Source organism: Ailuropoda melanoleuca, chromosome 6 (genome assembly GCF_002007445.2).
Source record: "Ailuropoda melanoleuca isolate Jingjing chromosome 6, ASM200744v2, whole genome shotgun sequence".
In the NCBI taxonomy this organism is placed as follows: domain Eukaryota; kingdom Metazoa; phylum Chordata; class Mammalia; order Carnivora; family Ursidae; genus Ailuropoda; species Ailuropoda melanoleuca.
Window position 1 is genome coordinate 103,709,109 of NC_048223.1, and position 25,466 is coordinate 103,734,574.

The 25,466-nt window shown below is 52.8% G+C and overlaps 1 protein-coding gene across 3 annotated transcripts in view; it reads left to right on the forward strand.

Annotated features, from left to right (window-relative positions):
* SUFU (SUFU negative regulator of hedgehog signaling) overlaps positions 1–25,466 on the forward strand; it is a 122,523-nt gene that overhangs the window by 86,439 nt on the left and 10,618 nt on the right. For 2 of the 3 annotated variants that reach the window (XM_034663192.1, XM_034663193.1), the window contains exons 9-11: positions 13,048–13,182; positions 14,716–14,854; positions 23,474–23,542. In XM_034663192.1, the coding sequence (XP_034519083.1) occupies positions 13,048–13,182; positions 14,716–14,854; positions 23,474–23,542 (343 nt within the window). The remainder of the gene's footprint in view (positions 1–13,047; positions 13,183–14,715; positions 14,855–23,473; positions 23,543–25,466) is intronic. The other variant, XM_034663194.1, reaches the window with a different exon arrangement.

The following is a 25,466-nucleotide window of genomic DNA, read 5'->3' on the forward strand; positions in this document are numbered from 1 at the left end:
ATGGCTACCCCCAGGGGTCAGATCCTCTTCCTGCTGACCTCTCTTCCTCTGATAGGGGATGAATGGTAGGCAGGGCTGGAGCTGGGCACCCTCTTCTGCCCTTTGAAACAGGGAAGCTGTAGGGAATAGCTGCTGGCAGAGGATGCCTGGGAGCTGGCAGCCCAGAGCAGAAACCTTGCCTGCCAGGGAGGAAGTTGCTGTGCCCTGGGCTCAAAAGGAAGCACGGCGCTCCTGCAAGACCAGGGTGATCTGTCCTTCTGAGAAGTCTTTATTACACACTTGCTGTGTGGCAAGCTCAGGGCCCAGGGGGCCATCTAGGATATAGTGTCTTCCTTTGGGGGTGCATGAACTGAAATTGGTGTGAGTCTGGCTGTAGATGCGTTTTGTTGGAAATAGCTACTTCTTTGAATTCTAGCTCCAGCTGCTCATCCATGATCCCCGGAAGTGGTGGTAATCTAATATTCTACAGAAAAGACAAGTCGGCATGATCTGGAATAGTTAGGGAGGGCTTCTTGGAGAAGGAAGAACATGAGACGGACCTTAGAGTTGACCTAGAAGTTTCAGGCAGGAGGAGGAGCTGACAGGGATGGAACAGGGGAGGCCTGGCTAGCTAAAGTCAAAGCTGCAGCCCGGGAGCAGATTGTGGGGTAGGGAGAGTTACTCTGGATGCCCAAGATGGCTCACCTGGAATCTGCCATCCAGAAGACATGCAAGTTGAGCTTTTTGGCAAGAACCTGGAGAAGCCTCCACTGCCACCTCCGAGCAGCTTTCAACTCCAGCCAGTGGGCTTCTCCAACCATCTGCTTTGAAGTAGCTGGCGTGAGGCACCATGATCTTCCCCTGGCAGCAGCAGATGGCCAGGCTGAGGCATGGGGCATCTGGAAGCTCTCCGTCTATGAGTCTGGACCCTGTCCCGGGGCCATGCTCCTTCCCATGCCCTGAGCTTGGCTTCACCCTCTAGGCCCCGTTGGCACTGGCGGGGAGGCTGAGAGGTACTTGAAGGCTTAAAGGCTCAAGCATATTGCCTATAACTTGCAGACAGTCTCAGTTCAGATGTCCCTGTCACCTCTGGAAGGTCGTTTCTGGGCAGAAGGGCAGGGGCTCCTGCAGAGACACACCCTACTTGCCGCTCTTGTATATGTGGAGCAGGCTTGAGATCTCACTTGCTGTCCTGGGCAGACGTTTAGCTGCTGCACTTCCAGACATGGCGGGGGGCACAAGGCTCAGGGTTCCGGGATGCATACATACCGCCCAGACTCAGCCCACCCCTGACTGCGCAAAGGGGCACTGGATCTGGTCCAAGGGCTATCTGTAGACATAAGGTAAGAGCTGCAGCCTCCACCTTTGGCCTGAGTTGACTGAGCTACAAATTGATGGGTGGAAATAGATCCGGGTGCCAGCGCTTTGGGGTCATCGTCCCTCCCTGGAGCTCAAGTGACCATTCAGGTCTCCAAAGTGCTGGAATCTGCAGTCCGGAGGGAACCCAAGTGTCTCTTCTGAGGTTCTCAGTGCTAGTTACCAATTTGTTAGCCATTTGGTTGAGAAATGGTTCCTCCTGCTTTGCCAAGATCCTTTTCCAACACACCCCTCAAGTGTCTCAAGGCTCTAGCTTGCTGTTATCTCACGATCGATAATGATGGACTCAGTTTAGATCAGCAAGCACGATTGTAATATCTATGCTGCCCACTCTGGGACCTGACCCCATTTCAGATAAACCACATGGATTGCGACTGAGAAAGCCGACCCAGAATGTGCTGGCTCCAGTGTTTGCTCCTCTCCCTGTGGGGGAGCAACCAGCACGGGCCTTACTGTGTGTGCATGTCTGATTTTCCTTGAGTCAGGCTTTCTAGGCTGGGGTGCGCTGGTTGCACAGTGGTCTGGGAATGGTCTGAGGAAGCTACGGTTCAGAAGGGCTGGTGGAGCCTGGGCGTTAGCAGCTGGGCTCTGGCCTACCGGTGGGGGGTGGGCAAGCCCTGGCTCTTTTCATACCCCGGTAGCAATTAACACTTACTTAGTGACGACTGTGTGCCAAGTAATGTTCCAGGTGCTTTACACCACATGACCTTTATTCATTCTCACAGTCACTCTGTGAAGTAGATAATCTTACCATCCCCTTTCTTAGATGAGGAGACTGAGGAACAGAGAGGCCGGTCAGTAACTTGTCCAAGGTTAGAAAACGGTGGCACTTAGGGCAGTCTTCCCTAGTGTGACCTTCCTTACCCCATTCCCAGGGACCCCATGAAGCACACACAAGGCTGTGTCTCTGAGGTAGTAGTGACCCTCATTGGTGGACCTCATCTATCAAGTTGGAGTAGGAATAGGAATGTCTCATGTGATGCCGAAGACAAGGCTAAGCCCCATGTTAGAAGCTTACCGTGCATATTTAACTCTAGGGAGGACATGTGGTCAGCTTTGGTGCTTCCAAATCCCAGAGATAATGAGCTGTATCGTAATTGGCCATTTATACCAGAATTACTTTCTGACAGAAAGCCTGGTTTTCTTTATGTTCAGAAACAAAACCAACCCTATCTCTGTCCCCTCTACCACCTCAGGGCTAGGGGATTTCTTTCTTTCTTTCTTACTTCCTGCTTCCCAGAAAGGCAGGCCCCTCTGGGTAACCTGCTCCTCTCCCACTTGCCCTCGCCAGCCCTCCTCCCACCGCCTTCCCAGAAGGAGAGTCCTTGGCCCCTTTTGGGGCTTCTTTCAGGGTTTCACAACCCTTGCATTCCAGCCATGAAATTTGTATCTGGCTTTTCCCAAGATGATCAGTTGAGAAAAGCCTCCTTCGGCTTGCTGGCGCCTCCCTTCCCACCGCCTGCCCGGGTGAGTTTGGGAAGCATGGGAAGCCACTCCTTTCTGCCACTGAGGAGAGCCCGGCTTAAGGACTGTGCCTGCCAACATTTGTAGGGACCTGAGAGGGGAGAAAAGGCCCGGGGCATCTTCTCTGTCTGAGCTTGCCTGGACTGCTCTACAGGGTTTGGGTTTTGCCCCCAGCCTCCCCGCAGGGACTCAGAAGATGTGTGTGGTCAGGTGCATCGGGTGCGGGTGCGGGGCTTTGCATTTCCATAAACTTCTGCTCCAAGGCTGGGAACCTGTGGCAGTGTTCCAGGACCTCCTCCTCCCTCGCCTGGGTCTCATTGCCTGAGGTTGGAGGACCTTTACGAAGCTCTCTGGGTCACATACCCTCCCCGAGAGGGGCAGTGTTCATATGTGTGTGTGGATGCGTTGGCAGGGGAAGGTTCCTGATTGTGAGAAAAGCACTTTGTAGTTGAGGCACCTTTAAAAAGCAAACTAACCATCGTTTCTGAGCCAAGTTTCTTAGTCTTCTGGAATCATGCCAGCAGCTTTTAAGGCTTTTTTTTTTTTTTTTTTTTTACTTTTTGCCTTAATTTCCTGAAGAATTAAGGTTTTATAGTATGAATTATCTGGTTGTGTCTTTCTCTGCTGCACAACCCCCCCACCCCGACACACACACATGCTTGCACATATATTTCTCTCCACTTTTAGGAGAGCCTCTGGCTCCCATCTGTTTGCCTTTTGGATGGGGTGACTTTGCTGCCTCTGCTCCCATCTTGAATAGCGTAACCTGGCCAGGACATCATCCTTCAGAGAAACTTGTGTTTTGTTTTACTCACCCTATAAGGCCCATGACAATTAATTAGAAGAAGAAAATACCTAGTCGCACCCAGTGAATTGGGTGAAGGAACGTGAGTTTCCATCTGGGAAAAGAGCTCGGCCGCTGGCACTCACAGTTCACGCACGGGGCAGTCTCGGGTGACCCTGTTCAAAGTGTCTAACGCATCAGCGCAGTGGCCAGCCCAGAGCCTGCGCCTGTCACGTGGGCTTCCCTCACCACTCCCACGCTGGGGAAGTACGGTTGTTTTCACTGGAGAGAAGACCCAGAAAGAAACAGCCCTGCTCTCGGGGCCCCAGCCAGGTCCCGCAGGGCTGATAGGAGGAAGGGCCCGGGCCTCTGTGATTCACACGTGTCCTGCTGAGTGCCTGCCTTTGTGTGCCTTTCTCAGAGACGCATTTGAGAGGGCACAACGAGGGGCTCCGCAGCAGATCCAGCACAGGTGAATTTCTGTTTGAACTCCTTTCTCTGCTCCACTTCCCCAGAGAGATGGAGCCATGGCCACTGTTGACACCGTAGCCTTGGAGTTCATGGCCAGCATGTTGAATCCTCAGTCCATAGCACATCCCCCTTCTTCAAAGTTGCACAATTGGGAGTATTTTTATCGCCCATCTTTGATCCTCAGTGTCACCTAACACTTCGGCAGTGAGTCACTTCTCCAGGGAAGGGAAAAGGAAGGCTCAAAGGTGAGAGCTGGAGAGAGGAAATGACTCAGTGTCTCAGAAAACAGAAAGCCAAGTGTTCTGGTGAGAGTGGGCTCGCTCAGGAAAGCAGGCATCCTTGTCTCCCACCCAAGTCAGAGGGCTGGGCTGGGGTGGAGGTCCCTGGTGCCCAGAGTTAACTCCCCTGGTTGATTAAAGCATCCTCTAATCATCTTGCCAGTTTTGTTCCCTCTCTTTTCTGTAGCCACACCCAGCCCCACTGTTCCATCACCATATCCTGTCCTTGGGATGCTCACAATGAAAACACCGTACTTTATCATTTGGATATTGGTGTTTACCAGGTAACACAGCCTTGTGTTTAGGAGTAGTTGTGGAGGTGTGCTGGTGCCTTTACCCCGACCCCACACCTGTACCCTGTCTCAATCCTGCCCTGACCTTCAAGTGGTTCCTTCTCTGGAAAGTTCAGAGTTTTCGTCAGCAATCTGAAAGCAAAAGGAATAGTCTTCCAGCCTAGAGGTGGAAGCCAGAGGCTGGGCTGGCTCAGCAGGCCAAACCCACATTACTGTTGAATAGTTGCCAACACTGATGCCCTGGTTCCCGCTCCCAGGCATCCCCAAGGGGAAGGCCCTAAGTCGTGTGGACAGTGCAGATGTCACCCCTGTCACAGGACTGGGATTATGGCTAAAAGGAGGCTCAGTGGTTCAGCTCCTCTCCTCTCCATGCCTGCTGCCATTGATAGAATATGACCAATAAATACCCTTAGGCTAAAATGGAAAAATTGAGGCTTTTCAATGTGAAGAGGCCCGGGTGGAGAGGAAACATGGATACAGTTCTGTCAGTCTGTAAAATGTAGGTAGGGAGAACAGGGGCAGGTACCATAAACTCTACAGTACTAGAAAATCAGGACTCTAGCTTGACACTGGAAGGAGAGAGTGTTTTAGGATATGTAAAAAGTCACCTTATGCAGTGGGAAGTGTAAATATAGAATGTGTTATATAGACAGGTGGTAAAGAAGAAATAAATGGAAAGATTCAGATCAATTCCTGAATTACCGAGGTGTGCATCTAAGCCGTCGCATAAAGCTCCCCTCGCTGTTCCCACTTCAGGAAGAATCCTGGGCTAGCCAGGGCCTTGGGGCTGAGCAGGCAGCTTTTATTGAGCATTGCCACCTGCCAGGCCCTGTGTTGTGAGCTGCTGTTGTCCCCATTTTACAAGTTAGAACACAGAGGCTTAGATAGATGATTGGACTTACCTCGGGTCAGTAAGCTCGGGTCAGTGAGTAAGTGTCAGAGCCGGGATTCGAACCTTGGATTGTTTGATCCAGTCCTCTCCGCCACTGGGTACTGCCTGTAAAAGAGGATACATGTGAAGGGGCTTCCTGCCAATTCATAGGAAAAAATAACTGGAAAGTAGGCCCTGGAAGTTTACACACCACTGTACAGAGGAAAGCTGGTGTTTTAGTTGCCTCAAAACCCATGAGGTGGCAGTTTAGTGGGCTCCGTTTGGCTGAGAAAAGCAGGTCCCAGAATATGGTGAAATCCGTTGGAAGATCTACTCCACCAGAATGAGTGAGGAAGACATGCAGGGGACAGGAAATGGGGTCCGGCATGGGAGAGAGGCCAGGGGAGTCATCAGGGTGACAGTGAGGGCAGCTGAGCAGCAAGAACAGAAGGCAGCCGGTTTGGAAGGGCCTCCGGAGCAAGGGCTGGGAAAAAGAGAAAACTGATAAATACTTGATGTATTTGAGTATCTGGGGGAAATCTGTAGACCACTGGTAGTTAGTTTAGGATGGAATTAGTGATAAACACGTAGATAACCAAGACTGTTATTAAATCCAAGGAAAATAGAAAACTGCACCAGAAAAGTATACTTTTCTCAAAATATGCACGATCGTATAGTACCTGCCTCAGTTGTAAATAGCATTGGTTTCGTATACTAATGTAGACACTTAATGCTGATCCAAACAAACTTAGGATACAGTTCTCCTGGGAAGGTGGGAGGGTGGGAGGGTGGTAAGAAAGAGAGCTAAGAGCTCGTATTCCTTTGTGGGAATAGGTGAAGCCGGAGAGGAGAAAACGGGGAAGTCGAAGTGAAGCATATTAGAAGTCTGGAGGGACACCTGGTTGGCTCAGTCAATTAAGTGTCTGCCTTCAGCTCAGGTCATGATCTCAGGGTCCTGACATCTAGTCCCGCATTGGGCCCCTTGCTCAGCAGGGAGTCTGCTTCTCCCTCTCCGTCTGCCTGCCACTCCCCCTGCTTGTGCTCTGTCTCTCTCTGACAAATAAATAAATAAAATCTTAAAAACAAAAACAAAAACCAGAAATCTGGAGAAAATACCGAAAGAGTCTGCTAACAGAGATGAGTGGTTGTCTCTGAAGAGCGGGGTGAGAAGACTGGTCCCAATAGGATCCTGTGATTCTTTAAACTTAAAAAGAATCATAAACGAAAGTCCAAGAAGTGATATTGTAGGAGCTGTTACAGCTCGTCCTGCCTCGTGAAAGAAAAGGATAACCCGCTCCGACTGAAAATCACAGAATTGGCACTGAGGCCGCCCTGGTTGTGCAGAGACGGTTCCACTGCCCCTGCACCCGGCTAGGAGCTGAAGATCATCAGAGAGCATCGGTCTTGGTGTAAAGGGAACGACGAGGGGCACTTGTCCAGCCGTGGAGGTGGACGGGACATGGAGTAGAAGTGGCAAGGCACTGGAAGAAAGCACCTTGGGCAGAGCAAGATCAGGAAGGAAAACTCTGTGCCCTGTCATCCCCAGTTGAAGGGTCCCCACAGCCTTGTAGGGGGTTTTGTTGGGTGTTAAGGGAAAAGGCGGTTCTGTGGCTAAGGTTGGACGATGCTGGCTTACATAGAATGAGACTGGCTGGTTTGGCCTCTGCAGTCCTCCTCAGTCTTCAAAATGCCAACATTTTAGGTCTCTCATCCGAGACACAGTGTGTTGCATCCAGGCCTTGCCCCATCTGCTTTTCTTTTTTTTTCTTTTTTTTTTTTTTAGATTTTATTTATTTATTTGACAGAGATAGAGACAGCCAGTGAGAGAGGGAACACAAGCAGGGGGAGTGGGAGAGGAAGAAGCAGGCTCATAGCGGAGGAGCCTGATATGGGGCTCGACCCCATAACGCCGGGATCACGCCCTGAGCCGAAGGCAGACACTTAACCGCTGTGCCACGCAGGCGCCCCCCCCATCTGCTTTTCTAGAAGCTTCCCTTAAAATTCCATCAAATACCCTTTGGGAACTCCTGCCTTGATTTCTAGGAAGCAGTTTTTTTTTAAGAATTCAGGGAAAAAATAGATGTGTCTTCACGGCCTTGAAACCCCAGAAGAAAAGCCCACTCAAAGGGTTGAGAAGTTCTTGAGGAGAAACACTGTGGTTGTTTTAGTTGGCATCAGGAAGACCTGGGGATTTCGTCTCAGCCCTTGACTCGTTCATTGTGTAACCTTGGGCTAGTTATTTAAGTCTCTGAGTTTCAGTTTCTTCATCTGTAAAATGGGGAAAGTAATACCTCTTGATAGAGTTGCCATGAAAATGAAATGAAGCAAAGTATTGAAAGGGTTTAGCAGAGGAGCTGGTGCCAGGGAGCACACTCACTAAAAGGCACCTCTTAATGTCACTATTGTGACCCGTCCCTGGGAAACAAGGTGTAATCCCTCCAGGGACCAGTATGGGTATGTAGAGAATCTTTTACGTAACTCAGATTTCTTGAAGAATTCGAACAAAATCTGGAAAGAGAAGTATGTTATACTAGCACAGACTATTGAGGAACAGGGTCAAGGAAAGCTGAAACTCAAGGAGAACTGAGTCTTGCAAAAAAGTGCTATGACCAGCAAAAAGGACTTTGTTTTTTGTACTTCTGTTTAGAACAAGAAGAAGAAAATGTAGGCCTCGTTGTTTGGACAGAGTGACTTTAATCAGTGGCAGAGAAAAAGCAAGATGTACCCAAGTTCTGTTACGCTTCCATCTCAAAAAGAATGGTTATCAGAGTAGGAAGAGTCACACAGGCATTGATGAGAAGACTGAAGCCATGATTTCAGGCTGCCTGGTTGGTCCACACGTATTGTGCCCCAGAACACCGGGTGAATTGGCAAATGAGATTTATGAAGCTGGTGTCCGTAATCTTCGAGGGAATAGGAGAGAGGTGTTTGGCCGACTGAGAGTGCTCAAAAGTTTCGAAATGCAAAAAGCATCTTGCACTTTCCAAACTCGTGAGCGTGGTGTCAACCCTCAGGGAGAAGTCTGGACTGGAGTATTCAGCAGGCAGGCTGTGAACACTCTTTTAAGAGGAACAGTGAGCCTGGAGAGTCAGCATGGATTCACGAAGAATCAGGCCTGCCAGACTATTCTCATCTATTTTTAGAAATAGGTACCAGGTCACCTAACTGGCTTAGTTGGAGGAGCATGAGACTCTTGATCTCGGGGTCGTGAGTTCAAGCCCCACATTGGGTGTATAGATTACTTAAATTTTTAAATAAAAACTTTTTTTAAAAATTTACCTTAAAAAGCAAAAAAGAAATAGTTACGTATTTCAAACTGGTAGACAAAGGAAGTGCTGTAGACCTTCTCTAGCGTTTAGCAAGACATTTTCAGAATGTCTTCTGACATCATTGTTGGCAAGACAGAAGAATGTCCACAGAACGTCCAGGAAGGTGAAGGGCTTGGTGATGGGATGGTTGGGTTGATTTATAGTTGGCCGGATGAGCATACCCAAAGGGTAATGATGTCAATCTGTCAGCCTGTCTGCCTGGCCCTACCCTGTTCATGGTAATCAAAGCCCGGGATGAGAACGTTGATGGTGAGCTTAACGGTTTTGTCAGGGATGTGAAGTCAGGGGGGATTGGCAGTATGATGGATGCCAGAGTCAAGTTTCAGAAATACCTGGACTGCCTGAAACAGTAGCCAGATAATGTGGAGTTGGGCTCTTAGCTCCCACAAACAGTAGCCAGATAATGCGGAGTTGGGCTCTTAGCTCCCACTAATCCCCAGGACATACAAGATGGGGGAGAAGAGGTCGAAGCACAGGCCATGGGAAAGAGCCTGAGGGAGATGTTGACAGAGGGTGTGCTGTAGGAGTTGGTAGTATGATGGGGTTACAAAGAATAGACAATTTGATGACAGTTTTAATAGAAATAAGATTTCCCAAATAAGAAAGCTCATAGTCCCTCTTTGATCTGCACTGGTTAGACCACATGCTGTATTTATTTCCACACAAGACACTTTGCTTCTGGACCTGACTCCCTGGCTTTGACAAGCTGGAGTAAATGCAAGCGTGAGTGACTTGGACGGCCGGAAGGTTTCAGAACCATGTCTTAGTTGAAAGTTAGGGCCACAAATACCGGAAAAGAGAAACTGATGATGGTCTGCGAAAGCAGCCTCGGGGATTTGAAAGGCTGTCATGGGAGGAGAGATTAAACCACTTCTGGGCAGCTTGAGGTCGGGCAGATGAGAATTTCAGGAAGACCATTGTGCTCTGTAGAGGGAAGACGGCCCTGCCAGCACCTCCCTCAGCAGAACAAAAGCCTCAGGGGTTTTTGTTGGCCTGTACTTGTGCCTTCCCAGAGGACCAGTGGTTGACCAGGGCCCGTAGTGTCTGTTCAGGGAGTCAGGAGCCCTTCAAGCCCCATCTCAGAAGTCCTGTCTCCCAAGTTCAGGGCAAGGACCTTTACTCAGAAGTAGGGACTGACTTGGCCAGAGGCAGTTGGGAAAGGCAAATAATTCCCTATTAAGCTATCAACATTCTTGCAGAAGAGCAGATAGACTTCTAGAGGCAGCCACCTAACATCCTGTTAGCGCATTCCAGATGTATCTTGAGCACCTACTGCATCCCCAGGCACTGTTAGATGCTTCACGTGGGTCATCTTGTTTAATCCTTATAACGAAAGGGTATTATTATCTATTCCCATCAAGAGGATACTGACGCTCAGAGAGAGGATAAGTCATTTGCCTGAGCTCATGCGAGAATCCAACCCAGAACCTACCTATGTGTTAACCATTCTGCCACCTGGAGCAAGAGCTCATCCTTCCTCCCCTGGCCCCATATCCCTAGCAGTGCCTGGGGGGTATAGGGCGTGCTTCCCTGGGAGCCCTTCTCCCTTCCAGCCCCTTGAAGCTCTGCCTTCTCTTCCACTGGGAACTCAGGGAGAAAACAGCCCAGCTGAAAAATTAGGCCACGCTGGCGAGCACAGTACTTATTTTTTTATGACTAAGATTAAGCTGACAACCATGCAAAACATTGCAAACCTGTGTTGGCTGCAGATTTAATACCTCATCCAGCCCACACAAATAATTCATGCTTCTGCCTCGATGTCCAGAAAAAACAAATCAGCAGAAAGCTGGGCTCCTGCGTGTGTGTGGAGCAGCCGCGTTTCCATTGAAGCAGCATGCCGGAAATACCCAAGCTCCAGGATTGCAGATCTAGCATTTTGCAGTTTTTTTTCTCTTAAAAGATTAAAGTACGTTTTCAAATGATTGAAGGTTGGTGGGAGGTGTAAATGTGGGCACTTGTCACATTAATTCTTCAGATGATTAAGTTCTTTTCCATTTCTTTAAAGCTGTTTGCAGTTGGGTTTGATGTCCTTGTTCTGGGTGAGTGTGTTGTAGCAGTTTCCAAGGTGACTTTAGCTGACTTTCAACAATTTATTTTTCCCTCCAGCGTGAGATGTCTCTAGCCCTGTGCGCTGTTGATTCTTCTCTCCCAGCCCCCCACCCCACCCCAGTTGCTATTCATCAGCATTTTTGCTTATGCCAGAGAGGCAGCCGTCCTCTAGTGGGCCCCATGGGCTCCGAGGCCCCGCCCGGCAGCCGGGCGTCAGCCCCTTTCCGGCACACGGTGGTAGGTCTATGTGCGGCCGGTTGTCAGAGATGACACGGGGAAGCGACTGTAAGAATCACACCCTGGTCTTCCCCTTAAACTCACTCTGACCTCAGGCTTGTCTCCTTACCTCTCTGAGCCTCCATTTCCTGTCTGTGAAAGAAGGATTAACCACAGAATATATGTGGGGTGCTCACCGTGGGACTCTGAGCCAGTGAGGCTACAGACTCCTTGCTCTGGAGCGGAGTAGGGCTGCTGTCTTCTGAGTTCTGCTCTTGTCTGAGCCCTGAGGGCACCCACCGAGAGATGATGTTTGGTGTTGTCCTCCTCAGAAGGAAGGCATCGCAGCCAGTGTGTGAGGAAAAGGGGTCTAGTCAGAGGTCCTAGGCTCCCACGCTTGCCTGCCACAGACCAGCTCTGTGGCCTTGGACTCGTCACGGGCTCTCTTTTGTAAAGGGAAGAAGTAGATTAAACCACCTCAGAGTTTCCTTCCAATCTTGAACTTCCATGACCCTCTTGGCCATAGCATTTGTCTCCTTTGCAGGTCTTGTGAAAGGGTTTGTTAAAGGAGAAGCTAGGGCAAAGGGCAGTTTCAGAATTCGCTCTGGGAAACCAGAGGAAGAGGCCACTTTGTGAAAGAGACATTACATCTGGGCTAGATCCACACAGCTGGCAGGAATGGTCCCCATTACCTCAGGAGGGCCCTAGGCTGTCCGACGCCGCCCTCCATCCTTTTGCCTGCTGACCTCACACCCTCCCTCTGGGGAGGTTCTCTGCCTGTTGCGGTGCCTCACTGGCCACAGGCCCCGGTGCTCGGCCCCCCAGCGTGTGAGGAGGCTGGGCCTGCCCCTCACTGGCTGTCTGACTGTGAGCCTACATACCCCGGATGGCTCCCGCCCCTTGAATGGTAAATAACTAGAGCTGCTCACCCAGTATTTTGATGGACACTTGGGGAATTGTTCTGAGATTCACAGCCCAAACCAGGATCCGGCCTTTTGAATAGGATCAATGGGTAACCCTCATTTCCGGCTGAGGCAGATTTGAGAGGCTGTCAGTGAGGGGCAGCTGAATTTGAAAGAGCATATCTTAGATTGCAAAGGGACCCCGTGGCCCAGTTGTGGGATGAGCTGTTGGTGGGAAGCAGGACAGGAGGGAGTGTGAGGCAGCAGTGACAGCAGACTGTGGCCAAGGCCACAGTCAGGAGGAATCTGGTACAGGGCTCCTGGGGCCTCAAAACCCAGCGGGATGGTGGCCTGGTTCTGCTGCCCAGCCAGCCCACTAGTCTGACTCCTGCGAGCCTGGTTTGCACCCGCTCACCGAGGATTGTATCATTTCCTGGTCAGAAGGAGGATGTGTGTGTCACTGCCGCTCCTGGCCAGTAGCAGGAGTGTGCATGCTCAGAGCCTGCGGAAAGTCAGCCTTTTCAGGATCAGCTGGAAGGAAGCTCTTGGAGCCGCGCCTCCTGGTCCTCTAGCACTCCAGCTTTGGGGAACTTGGGAACTGAGACTCCTGGGCAGGGGAAGAAGGGCTCCCAGGTGCTCTTGCTGCTGTGTAGGGAAGAACAAGCCGCTGTGACATAAACTTTTATATGGCGTGTTGGCCAGAGCTGAGGCTTTAGAACTCGATCTAACTGCGACCAAATCCCAGCTCCATACCCCTGACAGGGGAGTTAAGTTACTTAACCTCTCTGATCCCCAGTTCCTTATCCATAAAAGGGATGTAACAGGAGTACCCACCTCATGGGGATGTTGAGAGGAGCCGTCCGTGAGAAACGCTTTGTGCAGCGGCTGGCATTTGGCGAGCACACGTGAATGGTGGCTGCTGCTGTCACTGTCGTCAATCACCGTCATTCAGGAGCCCAGCCTGAGAGACTCCCATCTCGCTTCTCCCCGTGGTGTTTACCTCGTGCTGAACCTGCTCTGTGCTTGCCTTGCAGGAGCCGCAAAGACAGCCTGGAAAGCGACAGCTCCACAGCCATCATTCCCCATGAGCTGATCCGCACACGACAACTCGAGAGCGTGCATCTGAAATTCAACCAGGAGTCAGGGGCTCTCATTCCCCTCTGCCTACGGTGAGCCCCACAGCACACGGCTTGTCCTCGGGGAGCCACCAGGCCTATGCTTGCCTTCTTCCCCACCTCGGGGTGGAGTCTGGGCCCCTGGGAGAGAGGAGAGCCCATCAGGCAGTTCCATCTTGGGCCTGTCGAGGGCCTGTAGCCCCCACTGTGCTGAAGAACACTCCTTTGTCCAGAGAGGTGTCCCTCAGCCCTGCTCCCTTGGGAAGGCTCAGCTGCCTGGGGAACTCGTGGGCCCTTGCCATCCCCCAAGCCCAGAGTCCATAGCACTGGGTAGCAGGGCTGGGGCTCTGGTGGGTTGGACTCTGTTTTCTTCCGCTTGTTCCTTTTCCCATGCAAAACACGCAGTTCTCCAAACCCAGTGGCCAGCACAACGGACTCCTTGAGGGACCGAGAAGCCCAGCTGTGTCCTTTCTGCTGCTGTCCACAGTGCCAGAAACCTAGCCCTGTGGCCAGAATTCAGCGCTTGGGGGTGCTGCCCTGGGTTGAATCTACTCAGCTGGCTTCTCGCATCGCCCTTGGGGTTTCCACCCTCACTTTTATAGCAGGGAGGTGACCAGAATAACTCTCAACTTAGACAACAGTGACAAGGAAGAAGGGGGTTGCCCTGGTGTGGTCCCTCCCCACTGTCCCCAGAGCCTGAAAAAGGAGTTTGGATGCTAACCAGCCTTGGCCAGCCACCCTGGGCAGCAGGGCAAAGATAGCCGGTGGTCAGAATGAACAGGGGCTGGCAAGGCCCCCCACCAGGACCCCAGCCATTTCCTCCCCAGCTCCCTCTCTGGCTCAGGCTCAGGACCTTTAGACTGGTGAAGGGTTAATCTGAAGCAGCCTGGAAAGCAAAGGGCAGGCTGGGCTTCCTTTGCTGACTGGCATCTCTTCTTCCCTGGTTGTCCCTGCCTGCCCTTCCCCCAGGTGTATTTCCAGACTGGGGATTAACAGTAACTTCTTTGGTTCCCTCAGAGTGACCCCATTTGGTGTCAGCCTTTATTATTATTGTTGTTGTTGTTGTTGTTGTTGTTGTTTATTTGTCTGTTTTGAGGTGTGCTTGTGGCCTTGGGGCTAGCCATTTTAATCTTGTGGGAGAGCCTATGAGCAGGGAGAAGACTCTACCATGGACACAGGGGTTGTGCTGTGAAGGCACTATGCCATTCTCCCAGGGGCTTGGCAGATTTGTTTGGGGACTGCTTCACCCCAGCCCTCGAAACAGAGGGGACGTGACCTCACTCTTAGTTCTGGGCATGACCTCGGGCACGTTGCTAACTGCCCTTTCCTCATCAGGACACAAAGGAGGTGTCCTCCAGTCCCCCCACAGGCCCTTTGAATGCTGATCTAATGTCTCTGCTAGCTTTGAGCACTTGGAGCAGTGACAGTAGAGAACTTGGGAGAGTCTTTTCTCAGAAGATGCTGAAATGAACATGTTTGGTTTCAGTCCCCAGTTGGTGGGCAGGTGGGCAGGCAGGAGGGCATTTGCCAGGCACCCTGTCCCTTGGCCAGGCCTGTTGCTCACGGTCTCTGTGTTCCCACCCCCAGGGGCAGGCTTCTGCATGGACGGCACTTTACATATAAAAGTATCACAGGTGACATGGCCATCACATTCGTTTCCACGGGAGTGGAAGGCGCCTTTGCCACTGAGGAGCACCCTTATGCAGCCCATGGACCCTGGTTACAAGTGAGAAGGCTCATTTTCTTCTCCCTACCTTCTTTCCGTGGGCTCTTCCCACACCCGCCTCCTTCCTCTCCTCCCTTGGCAGCTCTTGGTGGCTCCCTTCCAGAGGGGCTGGTTACAGGAAGCCATGTGGAGTGTGGCTGCTGCTGCCTGTCCCATCAGCTCTAGGAGCACTTCCTGGCCTCTCCCCCCATCACCTGAGACACCAGGGATAACTCTCTAGGCCCTGGCCATTGGTTTGCCATGGAAATCCGGGTCTGAGAGATGTGAGACTTTCTGCACCCTGGGTAAATCAAAGGCCGGGAAACCGAGGGTGCAACAGGATAGGAGGAAGGATGGAAGCCACTTTCAAGCGGCTCTGTGGAAATCCCACCAGAATTCCTAGAAAATGGGTGTGTGGACCTGGCCTGGGGCTGGGATGGGCAGGCCTCAGCAGACAGAGCCTCCCCACTCCCTTCATCTAATGGCTGTCCTATTCCTCCCAATGGAAACCCAGCTTTTCTGCACAGAAACCTGCTGGCTTGTCCAGAACACTTTGTCCTTCCTTTGCTCTTCTGGCCGGAGCACAGCTTCAGAGCCACTGCCAAGCGGAGTGCTGGGGCCTGAGAGCCACAGGCCTCCTTCCAGCCCCCACCCTGTCCCAGGTCTCTAGCGGGTACTTGGCTGGTCCAGCACACTCCCAGATGTATTAGGGGAACAACATCCTTTTTTCCTTGTTTGTTGGGGGTATGAGAGGAAGAACATTCTACCTTACCTCTCTCAGGAGTATCAAGAAAGGGGATCTGACCCTAATCCAGAAATTGACTATGCCTTGTTTGTGGTGTATGGAGGGGTGGCTATAGTAGAGGGGAAGGGAATTATGTTGGTTTTGTGGGTTTAACCCAGTCTGGGGGGTCTGTGAAGCATACTTACTGGTAATTTGGGTGTGTGTGTGTGTGTGTGTGTGAGAGAGAGAGAGAGGGAGAGAGAGAGGGCTTTTAGTGAATTTCTCCTCCTTCAGGCCTCTTCCCCCTCCCCCCCAATACTAACCCTTAATTAAAACAAACAGCAAACAAAGGACACCAACCACACTCCTCAAACTAAGCGAGGTAGAAATGGAAGCTAGTGCTTTAGGAATATTGTGTTCCATAAATTATCTTGCCTTTTTCCACTGTTATTACATTGTTTCATAACAAAATTACTTTGAACCATAAAGTTATAAATACATTTTAAAAGTCCCACTTGGTAACATTAGATTTCTGTCCATGTGGTGTTGGTAGTTACTGTAGCAAAAGCTCTGAAGTGTAACATTCAAAACTAGCCCCACACAAGGGGAAAGGGCCTCCCCACCACCCCCAGCTATGTCCCAGGAAAGCCAGGCTACCTCTGTGGAGAGGAGGAGGGCTGCCTCCTACCTGGGCAGAGCTGGTAAGGAAGGGGGAGGTGGGGACCCAGCGGGAGAACCCAGCATCTCCTGAGAGTCGAGAGTTTCCAGTAGGTGACTGTGCTTACAGGTCTCAGAAGTGTCCTCAGATAGCGTTTATGTGTATTGAAGGTTCAAGTACATGTTCTTGAGAAAGTAGGGACCAGGGTCTCCCCAAACTCAAGAAGAAATCCCCCCCCAAGTTACGTCTTACATCTTCACCGCTGAACCTGTCCTTGGAGTCTTGCCATCCTTGGAGCACCTTCCTACCCTGAGGAGGGGGTGGTCGGCATGTCCATTCTCAGCAGCCCAGGAGCCCTGGCCCCCAGAGGACTCAGCAGATGTCATGTTGCCCCTCCGTGCCCCCAGAGTTCTGAATCCAACCCGTCTCCAGCCCCTTATCCCAGGGCCGCTGGCGTTGTGCTCCAGGCCCACTCCCCTCACCCTTGGGCAGCCCCTCAGGCTGCTGAAGCCCTGGGCAGGGCCCCTCCCAGCACTGTTGCCTGGGGAACCAGAGCGGTGGGAACCAGCCGCCGGCCTCTGCGTGTTTCAATAAAGTTGCTGTGCTGGGAGCTGCTTAATCAAAGGCCTGTGTTATGGGCTCATTAGTGTTGTCCACCACGGGCCAGCTCACAGGGGAGCTCCCAGGAAGGCTGGCTAGGGCCCCGCTCCCCAAGCATGCACCCTCACTCACCGAGGTGTTTCTCAGGCCCTTTCCAAGGAATCCTGGGAAACCCTCCGCCTCTGCCCTCAGCCAGCCCTCAGCCACGGAGCCAACACCCACAACAGCCCTCCTCCCCTCCCCCAAAGCAGTCAGCACTTTTTGCTTCTGACTGCCAGCCCGCCTTCCCCCTTTAGGGTCTTGCCACTGTGGTCACAGGCAGCTTCCTAGCTTGTGGGAACCTGGGCTTGTAATTACGTGTGGGCCTCTAGGACTCCCTCTGGGGCTGCTTGTCTCCCAGGAGTCTGCAGGACCTCTTGGAGGCCTGGGGTTAGGCTTGTCGCCAAGGAGGGGCCACTCTACTGGACCAAGAAGGGCCCCAGGCCCCTCTGGAGGGAGTCGCGCAACATGGAGGGGCCTGACCTCCCCCCGACCCTTGCAGAAATCTCTTGCTTATACTCCCAGGATCAGTGGTGTTTCCTTGGGCCCTGTGTACCAGGCCTGTTGGGGACAGAGGAATAGGAAGGAGCTGAATGCAGCAGGCCCAAGAACATGAAGAGCTCCAGACTTCTGTTTTCTTGGCTCCTACTTGAACGCTCCCTGTTGATCCCCGCTGAATGGGGAGGGGCTGAGATGACTTTCTTACATCAGCCTCAACAGCTTTGGAAGCCCTCGCTCCTAGCCTTGGCACCTTGCTCTGGCTACCAGCCCGGGCCTGTTATCTCTTGGGGAAAAGGCATGGCAAAGACACCCCGCATGAGAGACGAGTGACAAAGGAGAGGCTGAAAGAAAAAGGCAGAAGATGAGGGAATCTGGGACCTCACTGGAGCATGTGGAGTGGCCCCAGACAGGCCTCCACACCCACCTTCTCCTGGTCCTGCTCCTCCCCTCCCCCATCTCTCCAGCCCCAGGGAAATCCAGGCCCCAGCACACAGAAAGGCAGGGCCGGCTGCAACCCCAGGGTGAGCTCAGTGGACACTCCCTGCTTCCTGGAGGAGCTGGAGAGGCAGGAATCCCGCTCCAATTCTATAGGCTTCGCAGTTTCCAGAGGTCAACACCTTGATTCCATCTGCCCCACCATCTGCTGTTTTCATCCTCGTGGAGACTGTAAAGCCTGTCAGCCAACTCCAGAGCTTTGCAGGATGGTCCTTAGATCCTGGGGGAGGCCTGCCAGCATCCTCCCTTATACACCTTCCCCCAGCATTCCACATCCCAGTAGCTTTAATAAGCCTCTCTCCCTTGAGTCTGTCAACACTGGGCTGTTAGTCTTCTGAGCAGGAGCCCGGCCCAGAGCTGAGTCGTTCATCCGTCCCCAGCCAGGGTTGATCTGAAGTGGAAGAAGTCTGCCCCAGAGGTCACATGGGGGTCACATCACCAAATATGAGAATATTTTTTTAAGCCCTGCAATGCTTTCTCAGCTGTGTGGTGTCTGACAGCTCACCCAGGTGACGCCCCCCTTCCCAGCCATTCCCCACCAGCCCTGATGGGAGGTTTCGGGCTTGGGAGAAGATGCCCAGCTCCGAGTGGGCTCACCACTCCAAGCCAAGTTTGGGAATCACTGCTGGGCTCTCGTCCTAGCCCAGTGGCTGACTCACCACTGTCCTCTGGACAAGTCCCCGCCTTCTCCTGTCCCCATCCACCCATTTGGATGTTGTATGGAAGGCACTTAGCAGTCCCTGGCCCAGGCCCTGGGCAGTTCCTCTTCAGTGCCTCTACTGGTTCTCCTTCCACTGGGGAAGCTGGTCACAACCTGTTCTCCCCGGAGACCTTTGCTTGGGCTGTCACGGGACCTCATTGTCCGGGGGTACACCCAATTAGGGTTTAAATCCCTGGGGGAGAAGACTTTGATGGCCCTCTGTGCCCTCACCAGCCAGCAACCAGAGCCGGAGGAGGCCGAGCCTGCTCCTACCCCCCAAAGCCAACTCCTCACCACCCAATGAGAGCAGGAAGTGAGTGTGAGCCCTCACACCCCTGCCTCTGAGCCTGGGGGTTCTCCAAGTTGTTTTCTAGCTTTCATCCAGCCTGTTGGATTCGGCGGAGGGGGGGGGGCGGGCACAGACCGGACTGCATCCTTGTCCTGCCTCCTCCTTGGCCATCGTGGGCGACAGAGCAGCTCCTTGGCAGGCCCTACCCTGTAAACAACACATTTCCGCCTCTGAAAGAAGGAAATAGAAGGAAAAAGAAAGCCAGACTTGTCGGAAAGCAAGAACAACATGTCAACACGAAGAGCAAACAGGGCCCTGGACAAAGTGTGGATTGTCATATCGAGGGGAAGGAGTGGGCATTGTCATTGCTCTTTGCAGACACAGAAATAGTACCGACCACAGACACTGGCCTCAGGTCTGCAGCAGCATAGCAGAGCCTGTGCAGGGCAGGCACCACGGAAGAGCATTTGTCAGGTTCCTTCTGGAACTTGAGGAGGCCTGGGGAATTGGGAGACTGTTGACAGTCCTCCCTCATCACCAGCCAACCACGTTGTCCCTAATGCTTCTGTTGGAAGCACCTTGGAGAAGGCTGCTGGTCTGAATTCCACACCCCCTCTCTGACGAAGAGTGGAGGTTGGGGGTGGGGAGCAGGGGGCCACTGTTCCCCTCACAGATTGGCCAATTAGATGGTGGTGAAGCTGCAGCCACCAGCTCACCCCTGTTGGTTACACCTGTGCCCAAACCCCCTCCCCCTGTGTGACCCTGAGTATTCCCAACCCCATGATCTCCTGGGGTGCCTCAAAAATGCAGATGCCTTGGCCTTGCCGGGTTATTCCAATTCAGAAGGTCTGAATGGCATCTCCATAGTTTCAAAAGCTGCCCAGGGGAGTTAGCTGTGGGCTGTTTGTGCACAAACATAAGTGTTTTATGCCCAGCTCTTGGTGAGTGCAGACATTACTGAGTGTTATTGTCATTGTCCGTATTATTACGGTTATTTCTATTGCTGTTTTCTGAGCTAGAGTAGCTGTTGCCTTATGTATGCATTCACTAAGCTGGCCTGGAAATTTGCCTCGCTGTTCCCACTTGGACACCGTCTTTGGGCATGGTTTGCCTTCCTTTCCAGTTGGCCACCTTGGTTTTTGAGCAGCTGGGTGTGTGTGATGCTCAGGGTTCCAGCCCTCTTAGGCTGAGCAGGGTTGTTCCTCTTGAGGAGATGTGTGGCTGGCTGGGGTTGGGATGGCTGGTCTTCCGGGCCATTGGTCCTGGTCCCCAAAGTCACCTTCACCTCCCCCATCAAAAGAGAGAGAAGGGTTAGTCCTGAGTATACAAGGCTTCTGGAATTGAGGTATTTTCCCCAGACTGGAAAAGCGTGTCCTCTAGCACAATGAGGTCAGATCACCATTCTGAAGTCCAGGAGCCTTGTCTCCTCTCAACGCCTGCGCCTCTGCAAAATGAGGGTGAGAATTCCCTCCCCTGCGGGACTGCCAGGAGGGCTCAGTGAAGTGGTACCGCTCAAGCCCTTAGCCCAGCGCCCGGCACATGGAGGAGGCATTGCTGTGCTGGAGGTGGGGTCACCGTTACCACTGGCATCGTCACCATCCCGTTATTATTTGTGGCAGAGCCAGGCAGCCCCATGGGGACCCAGTGAGCTTCCAGCGCCTCAAGCCCCAGACTACACTGGCTTTTCCCACAGTTGCATCACAACGGCACATCTGTTGCTCAGAAGAGCGCCCAGGAGCTGCTCCGTCACCGTTGTCTATCTCCAGTGTCCTGTTGATAAGATCTGTTAACGTTCTCAGCTCCAGGTCTGAAATATACAAAGAACAGGGCCTGTTTGTTCAATCCAAGCTTCTAAGGTTTAACTCCCAAAGGAAATTAAATTAGACGCCTGGAGCTATGACAGTCTGTCGTGTTTCTTTGCAGGGAATGTCACCCTTAATATCATGCAGATCTTGTGTATAATTTTCTCTGTTTAATTCTTTTAAAATAATGTGAGGTTTCCAGCAGGAACCAGCAAATCACCAAAAGTGAAAATTGAGGAGCAACCAGGGTTTGTCCCCTTTTCTGGTCTTGCCATCCCCTCCCCCAGCTGAGTATAAAACGAGTCACACACAGATGGTGCACGCTGGTGGCAGTTCTGCTAACAGCCACCATAACGCACCCTCTCTCCACCACCTATTCCAGACCTTTGTCAGAGGAACTGGCTTAGGACTGAGCTCAGTGTTGGTGGGGCTGCCTTGCCCCTTGTTGAAAAACGGCGCCTTGGTGTCTCACTGGGTGGTCGCAGTTCGCGTGAGCCCTCCCTTCTATCTCAGCCCCAGCACTACAGTCCCAGGCCTATTTACCTTCCTGGAAGAAAGTCCCTCCCTCCAAATTATTTGTGGGTTAGAAATCAGTGCAGCCTGGCCCGGACTGGAGCCATTGTAATATAATTGGGTTTTAGGTATGCTTGTGTTTGTGCTAGCATTTGTAGAGACGGCAACAAGCCCCGGAAATGCCAAAAATATGAATGTGACTTTTGTACTACTCAAGCAGACTGGCGATAACTGGTAGGGAAACTCTGGACTGTGGGGGGGCGGTGCTGGGATAAGAGGAGGAGCCAGGGCTCTGGCAGTGGGAAGACTGGAGTGTGATGGGGGAAGAGTCAGTGGAGTCTGGGAGAAGGGTCACCCAGTCCCACCTTGGGGCACTTGGAGGAAGAATGGTGATGGGAGAAGCCACCTCGGGTGGGCATTTCCCTGGACTGATTTACCTGTCTAAATCTTGTCTCTTCCCTCACTGGAGGCCTGAGCTCCTCAAACAGAAAAAAACTTTGATGAGATGGGGGCCAGTGGTCAGAGCTATTTTGTTGCTGACTGCAGGCTTGCAGCCTGGAGAAGGAGACATCCTTTGGCTCCCTGTCAACCAAGAGAGGGTGTGTGTCCAGGGTGAGGGTGTACCGCTTTCATGCCTGGGTCCCTGGGGCCCCACCCAGGGCCGGGCCTAGCAGAGGTGCCTAGGGAATGCTGTGGAATTCGATAGATGAGTGGGCAGATGAGCAGAAGAGTGAATAAAGGCATCAGTGCTGTAGGGGGAAGAACCCCGGATATGGAAACTGTACTTCAGGCCCTAGTTTAGAGTCTAGATAGGTCTGGGATATGGTCTTATCTTAGCCATTCCCAAGCCATGTGGCCCTGGGCACATTACATAACCTGTCTGTGCCTCAGTTTCCTCATCTGGGAGGAGACTAAAGGAGATAAGATACATGAGCACTCAGCACAGTGCCTGGTATGGGCTTCTCAGTCCTTGCTCCCGCCTCCGCCCCATCGACTTCCTTCCTTCAGCGTTCTCCATCCTGCTTGCTGCTCTTCTGCTCTTCTGTGCCATTTCACGTCATCTCACAAGCTGACTGTGTTCCAGATACATACATGCATACACTCCACTTACCAGCACGGACAACTCCCAGGGGAAGCCTGAGGAGTATTTTCCCAAGTTCTTGATCCCCATCCTTCTAGAGGGGTTTCCCTCAGAGGAGTCACTCTGGTGAATGGCCTTCACCCCACTGTCCTTCTTCCTCTGTGCCTCACCCAGGGCATTCAGAGTTTGCTGGAGGAACAGAGCAGAGGCAGGTGGAGCCACGGCCTGGGTGTAGAGAAGGGTCTGGTGCCGAGGCCAGGAGGCTGCATGGGTCAGCACGGGGAGGAGAAGGGTGGAGGAAAGGGTCAGATTGGGAAGAGGAAAGACATCCTCAGCCTGGGCCCAGTGTGGAGCAGGCCCGGTGTGAGTTGGTCCCGGCTCCGCAGAGCCAGCCCGAGTGGAGGATCCAGTTGGGAAAATGGCGCATCAGGTTAAGGAAGGCCTGTGAGTGTAGGGGTTATGCCGGCTGAATAGTGGGGCCAGGCTGTCCTGGACATCAAAGCATGAAGTGACAAGGCATCAGACTAGAACAGCCACATGGGACAGCTGGGAGGTGACCTGTAGAAGCAGTTTCTCAAAGGAAGTTGTGAAGAACTCAGTGGCGGAATGAGGTCAGCAGGCCAGGGGTTTGGGAGCTTCCGGCTTGAGACACTGTGGATACTGCAGATGGAGACGGGACTTGAGAGCCCCCTTTCCATCTGTAAAATGAGAGAGAGTGGTGCACAGTCTCCAAATTCTCTAGCTCAGACATTCTTGGATGTACCTTCCAGGGCATTTCCAGATTCCAGACAAGGCCTGTATTCCAAATCCAAACAGATTCCTTTTGTCCTACCAAGTCGAGAGTGGGGGGGAACATGGGAGCCAGCTGGGCATGGAGGATGCTGGCGATCGCTCTCCCCTAGCTGCCCGCTTCTCTGCTGCATGCAGGAGGCCCAGAGCGCCCGTGCCCATATCCCTTCTGGGGACCAGCACTACTCTCTTTCCAGACATCCCCACCTTGCTTCCCCATCGTCCTTTGACACCCTTCCTTCCCTGCCCTGGTCCCTGCGGTACTGCAGGCAGGTGGGGGGGGGCGGGGAGAACGCTGGTCTGGGATAAGACTCCAGCACTTTCCTCTGTCCCTAGAACAGGCTCACAGCTCCTCCATGGCGAGAAGAAAGATCCATGGCTTGGCAGTTGGCAAAAAGACCATATATTGAAAAATAATAGTAAACGCTTGTCTTGTGCCTTCTTCCCAGATTCTGTTGACTGAAGAGTTTGTAGAGAAAATGTTGGAGGACTTAGAAGATTTGACTTCTCCAGAGGAAGTAAGCCTGTTTCATTCTAACAGCGGCTTCCAGTCTCCAGGAGCCCATGTGTGTCTTTCGGTCTGTCAGTCTCCGCAGTGTGGGGATGGGCTGGACAGGAGCCCCTGCAGATGTTATACAGCTCTGTTTCTGGCTCCCCACCACCCCCCGCCCCACCCCAGCTGTCCTAAGGACACCGGCAAATTGTCTGAATCAACAGCTCCTGAGAACCTCATGGAAGAGGCAGCCAGGGCTTTCGGGCTAGTAGTTTTTCCCCAGCCCCTGCTGTTCCCTGGCAGGTTCTGAACAGAAAGCCCACGCCTGTTGCCAGAGAACATTCCACTGGGGAGTTCTGGTGGGCAGTAAGGGACTCCTGCTCTCGCCTCAGGCCACCCAGGAGCCGTTTCCTTCCTCACTTCTCCAGCCATGAGCTTTCCCCTCTTGGTCCGCCTCTTCCAGCCGGAGGAGCTGGCAGGCCAGGTGGGGGCTCGTGCCTTCCTTGGCTACTCATCTGGGGTACAGGAATGGAGCCCATAATCCCCTTTGTTTTTCTTCCTTGTTCCTGGCATCCTCATTTGCAGGGACTTACCTCATCCTGGAAAGTCCCTTCCCCTCCCCCGGCCTCCTACTAAGCAGCACCCCAGTGGGATCTGAGCCTTCCTGGCCTCAATGCCCCATAGGTTAGTGGAACATTAGCAACCTAGCCAGGCCTCTGGAGAGCTCTTCTGGGCCCTCCCCTGCCTGTGGCAGAGACAGACAGACCCTTCCATTGCCCTTTCTGCCGGGAAGTGTGTTTGGGGGAGAGCTCCTTCACCTCCCAGGGGCCAGGCTTCCAAGCCAGAGGAAGGCCACGCAGGAGCCAGCTTTTAGCCAGGCTTGGAGCATACAGCTGCCAGGGCTCCCAGGGCCACATCAGCCAGGACATGGTGGCCTCTGACATCCACCAGGTGGAGGAGAGCGCACAGGGTGAGCCTGTCCAGTCCAGGTCTCCAGGTGGACAGCAGCTCCTCAGAGCCTGAGGTCACCTCTGTCCTCTGGGATCTGGCTTGAGAAGTTAACTCATTTCTACATTCCAAAGTCACCAAGTACCCGGTCTCCGCCAGCCAGTCAACCCCCACAAGTCACTGGTCCCTGAGGCCTGGCTCCTATTCAGTCAGACCAGAGCCAGCTGCCCAGAAGTACTTCCGGAGAGGCTGTGTCACACTGGGGTGGTGCTGCGCCAGACTGCTGCTTTGAACTTGGGTGTTGAGGAGGTAGGAGGGGGACAGTCCAGGCAGGAGGGACAGGAGCCAGGGGGAGCTTAGGAAAGTAGGTCACTAAAAATGACTTTTTCTTTTTTTTTTTTTTGCTTCTCTGTCCAGAGGCTGTCCCCACCCCCAGCCCCACTCTCCGCTTTGGTCCCAGCTTGGACAAGGCCCCCATCCCTGCTTGGACAAGGAGGGAGGGAGAGGGGGCCAGCCAGGAAGTATCAGGCCTGTCCACTTCCAGCCCCAGCTCTAGGCAGTCCGAGGGCCCTGTTCTTTTCTCCTTTCCAGCCTGGCCTGACTCCTCACCCAGCCCTGGGACAGTAGGAGTCATAAAAGGCAGACCCTGCTTTCCAGTCAGTGTGCGTCTAGTGGCGTACGAGCGGTGTGCCAGACTACATGCAAGGTCCTTGAACACAGAGGAAGTAAGATCTGTCAGCCTCTTTCCCCCACCCAAACAGAAGCCTGAGACATAGAACTATCAGCCAATCAGTGATCACTGGACTGGGGTAGGAAGAGCCTGGGCTCTCCTTGGCCACCACTGGCGCCACGCTTGCTCAGGGTGGTAACCCTGGGAAACAGATGGGCTTGAACAAAGGGGAGCAGGATGGGGATGTACCAGGCCCAAGAAATCACCTCCAGCCACCCTTGTAGTGCTCTTCTGCTCCCACTGAGGCCAAGCCAGGGCCTCCTTCCCTTTG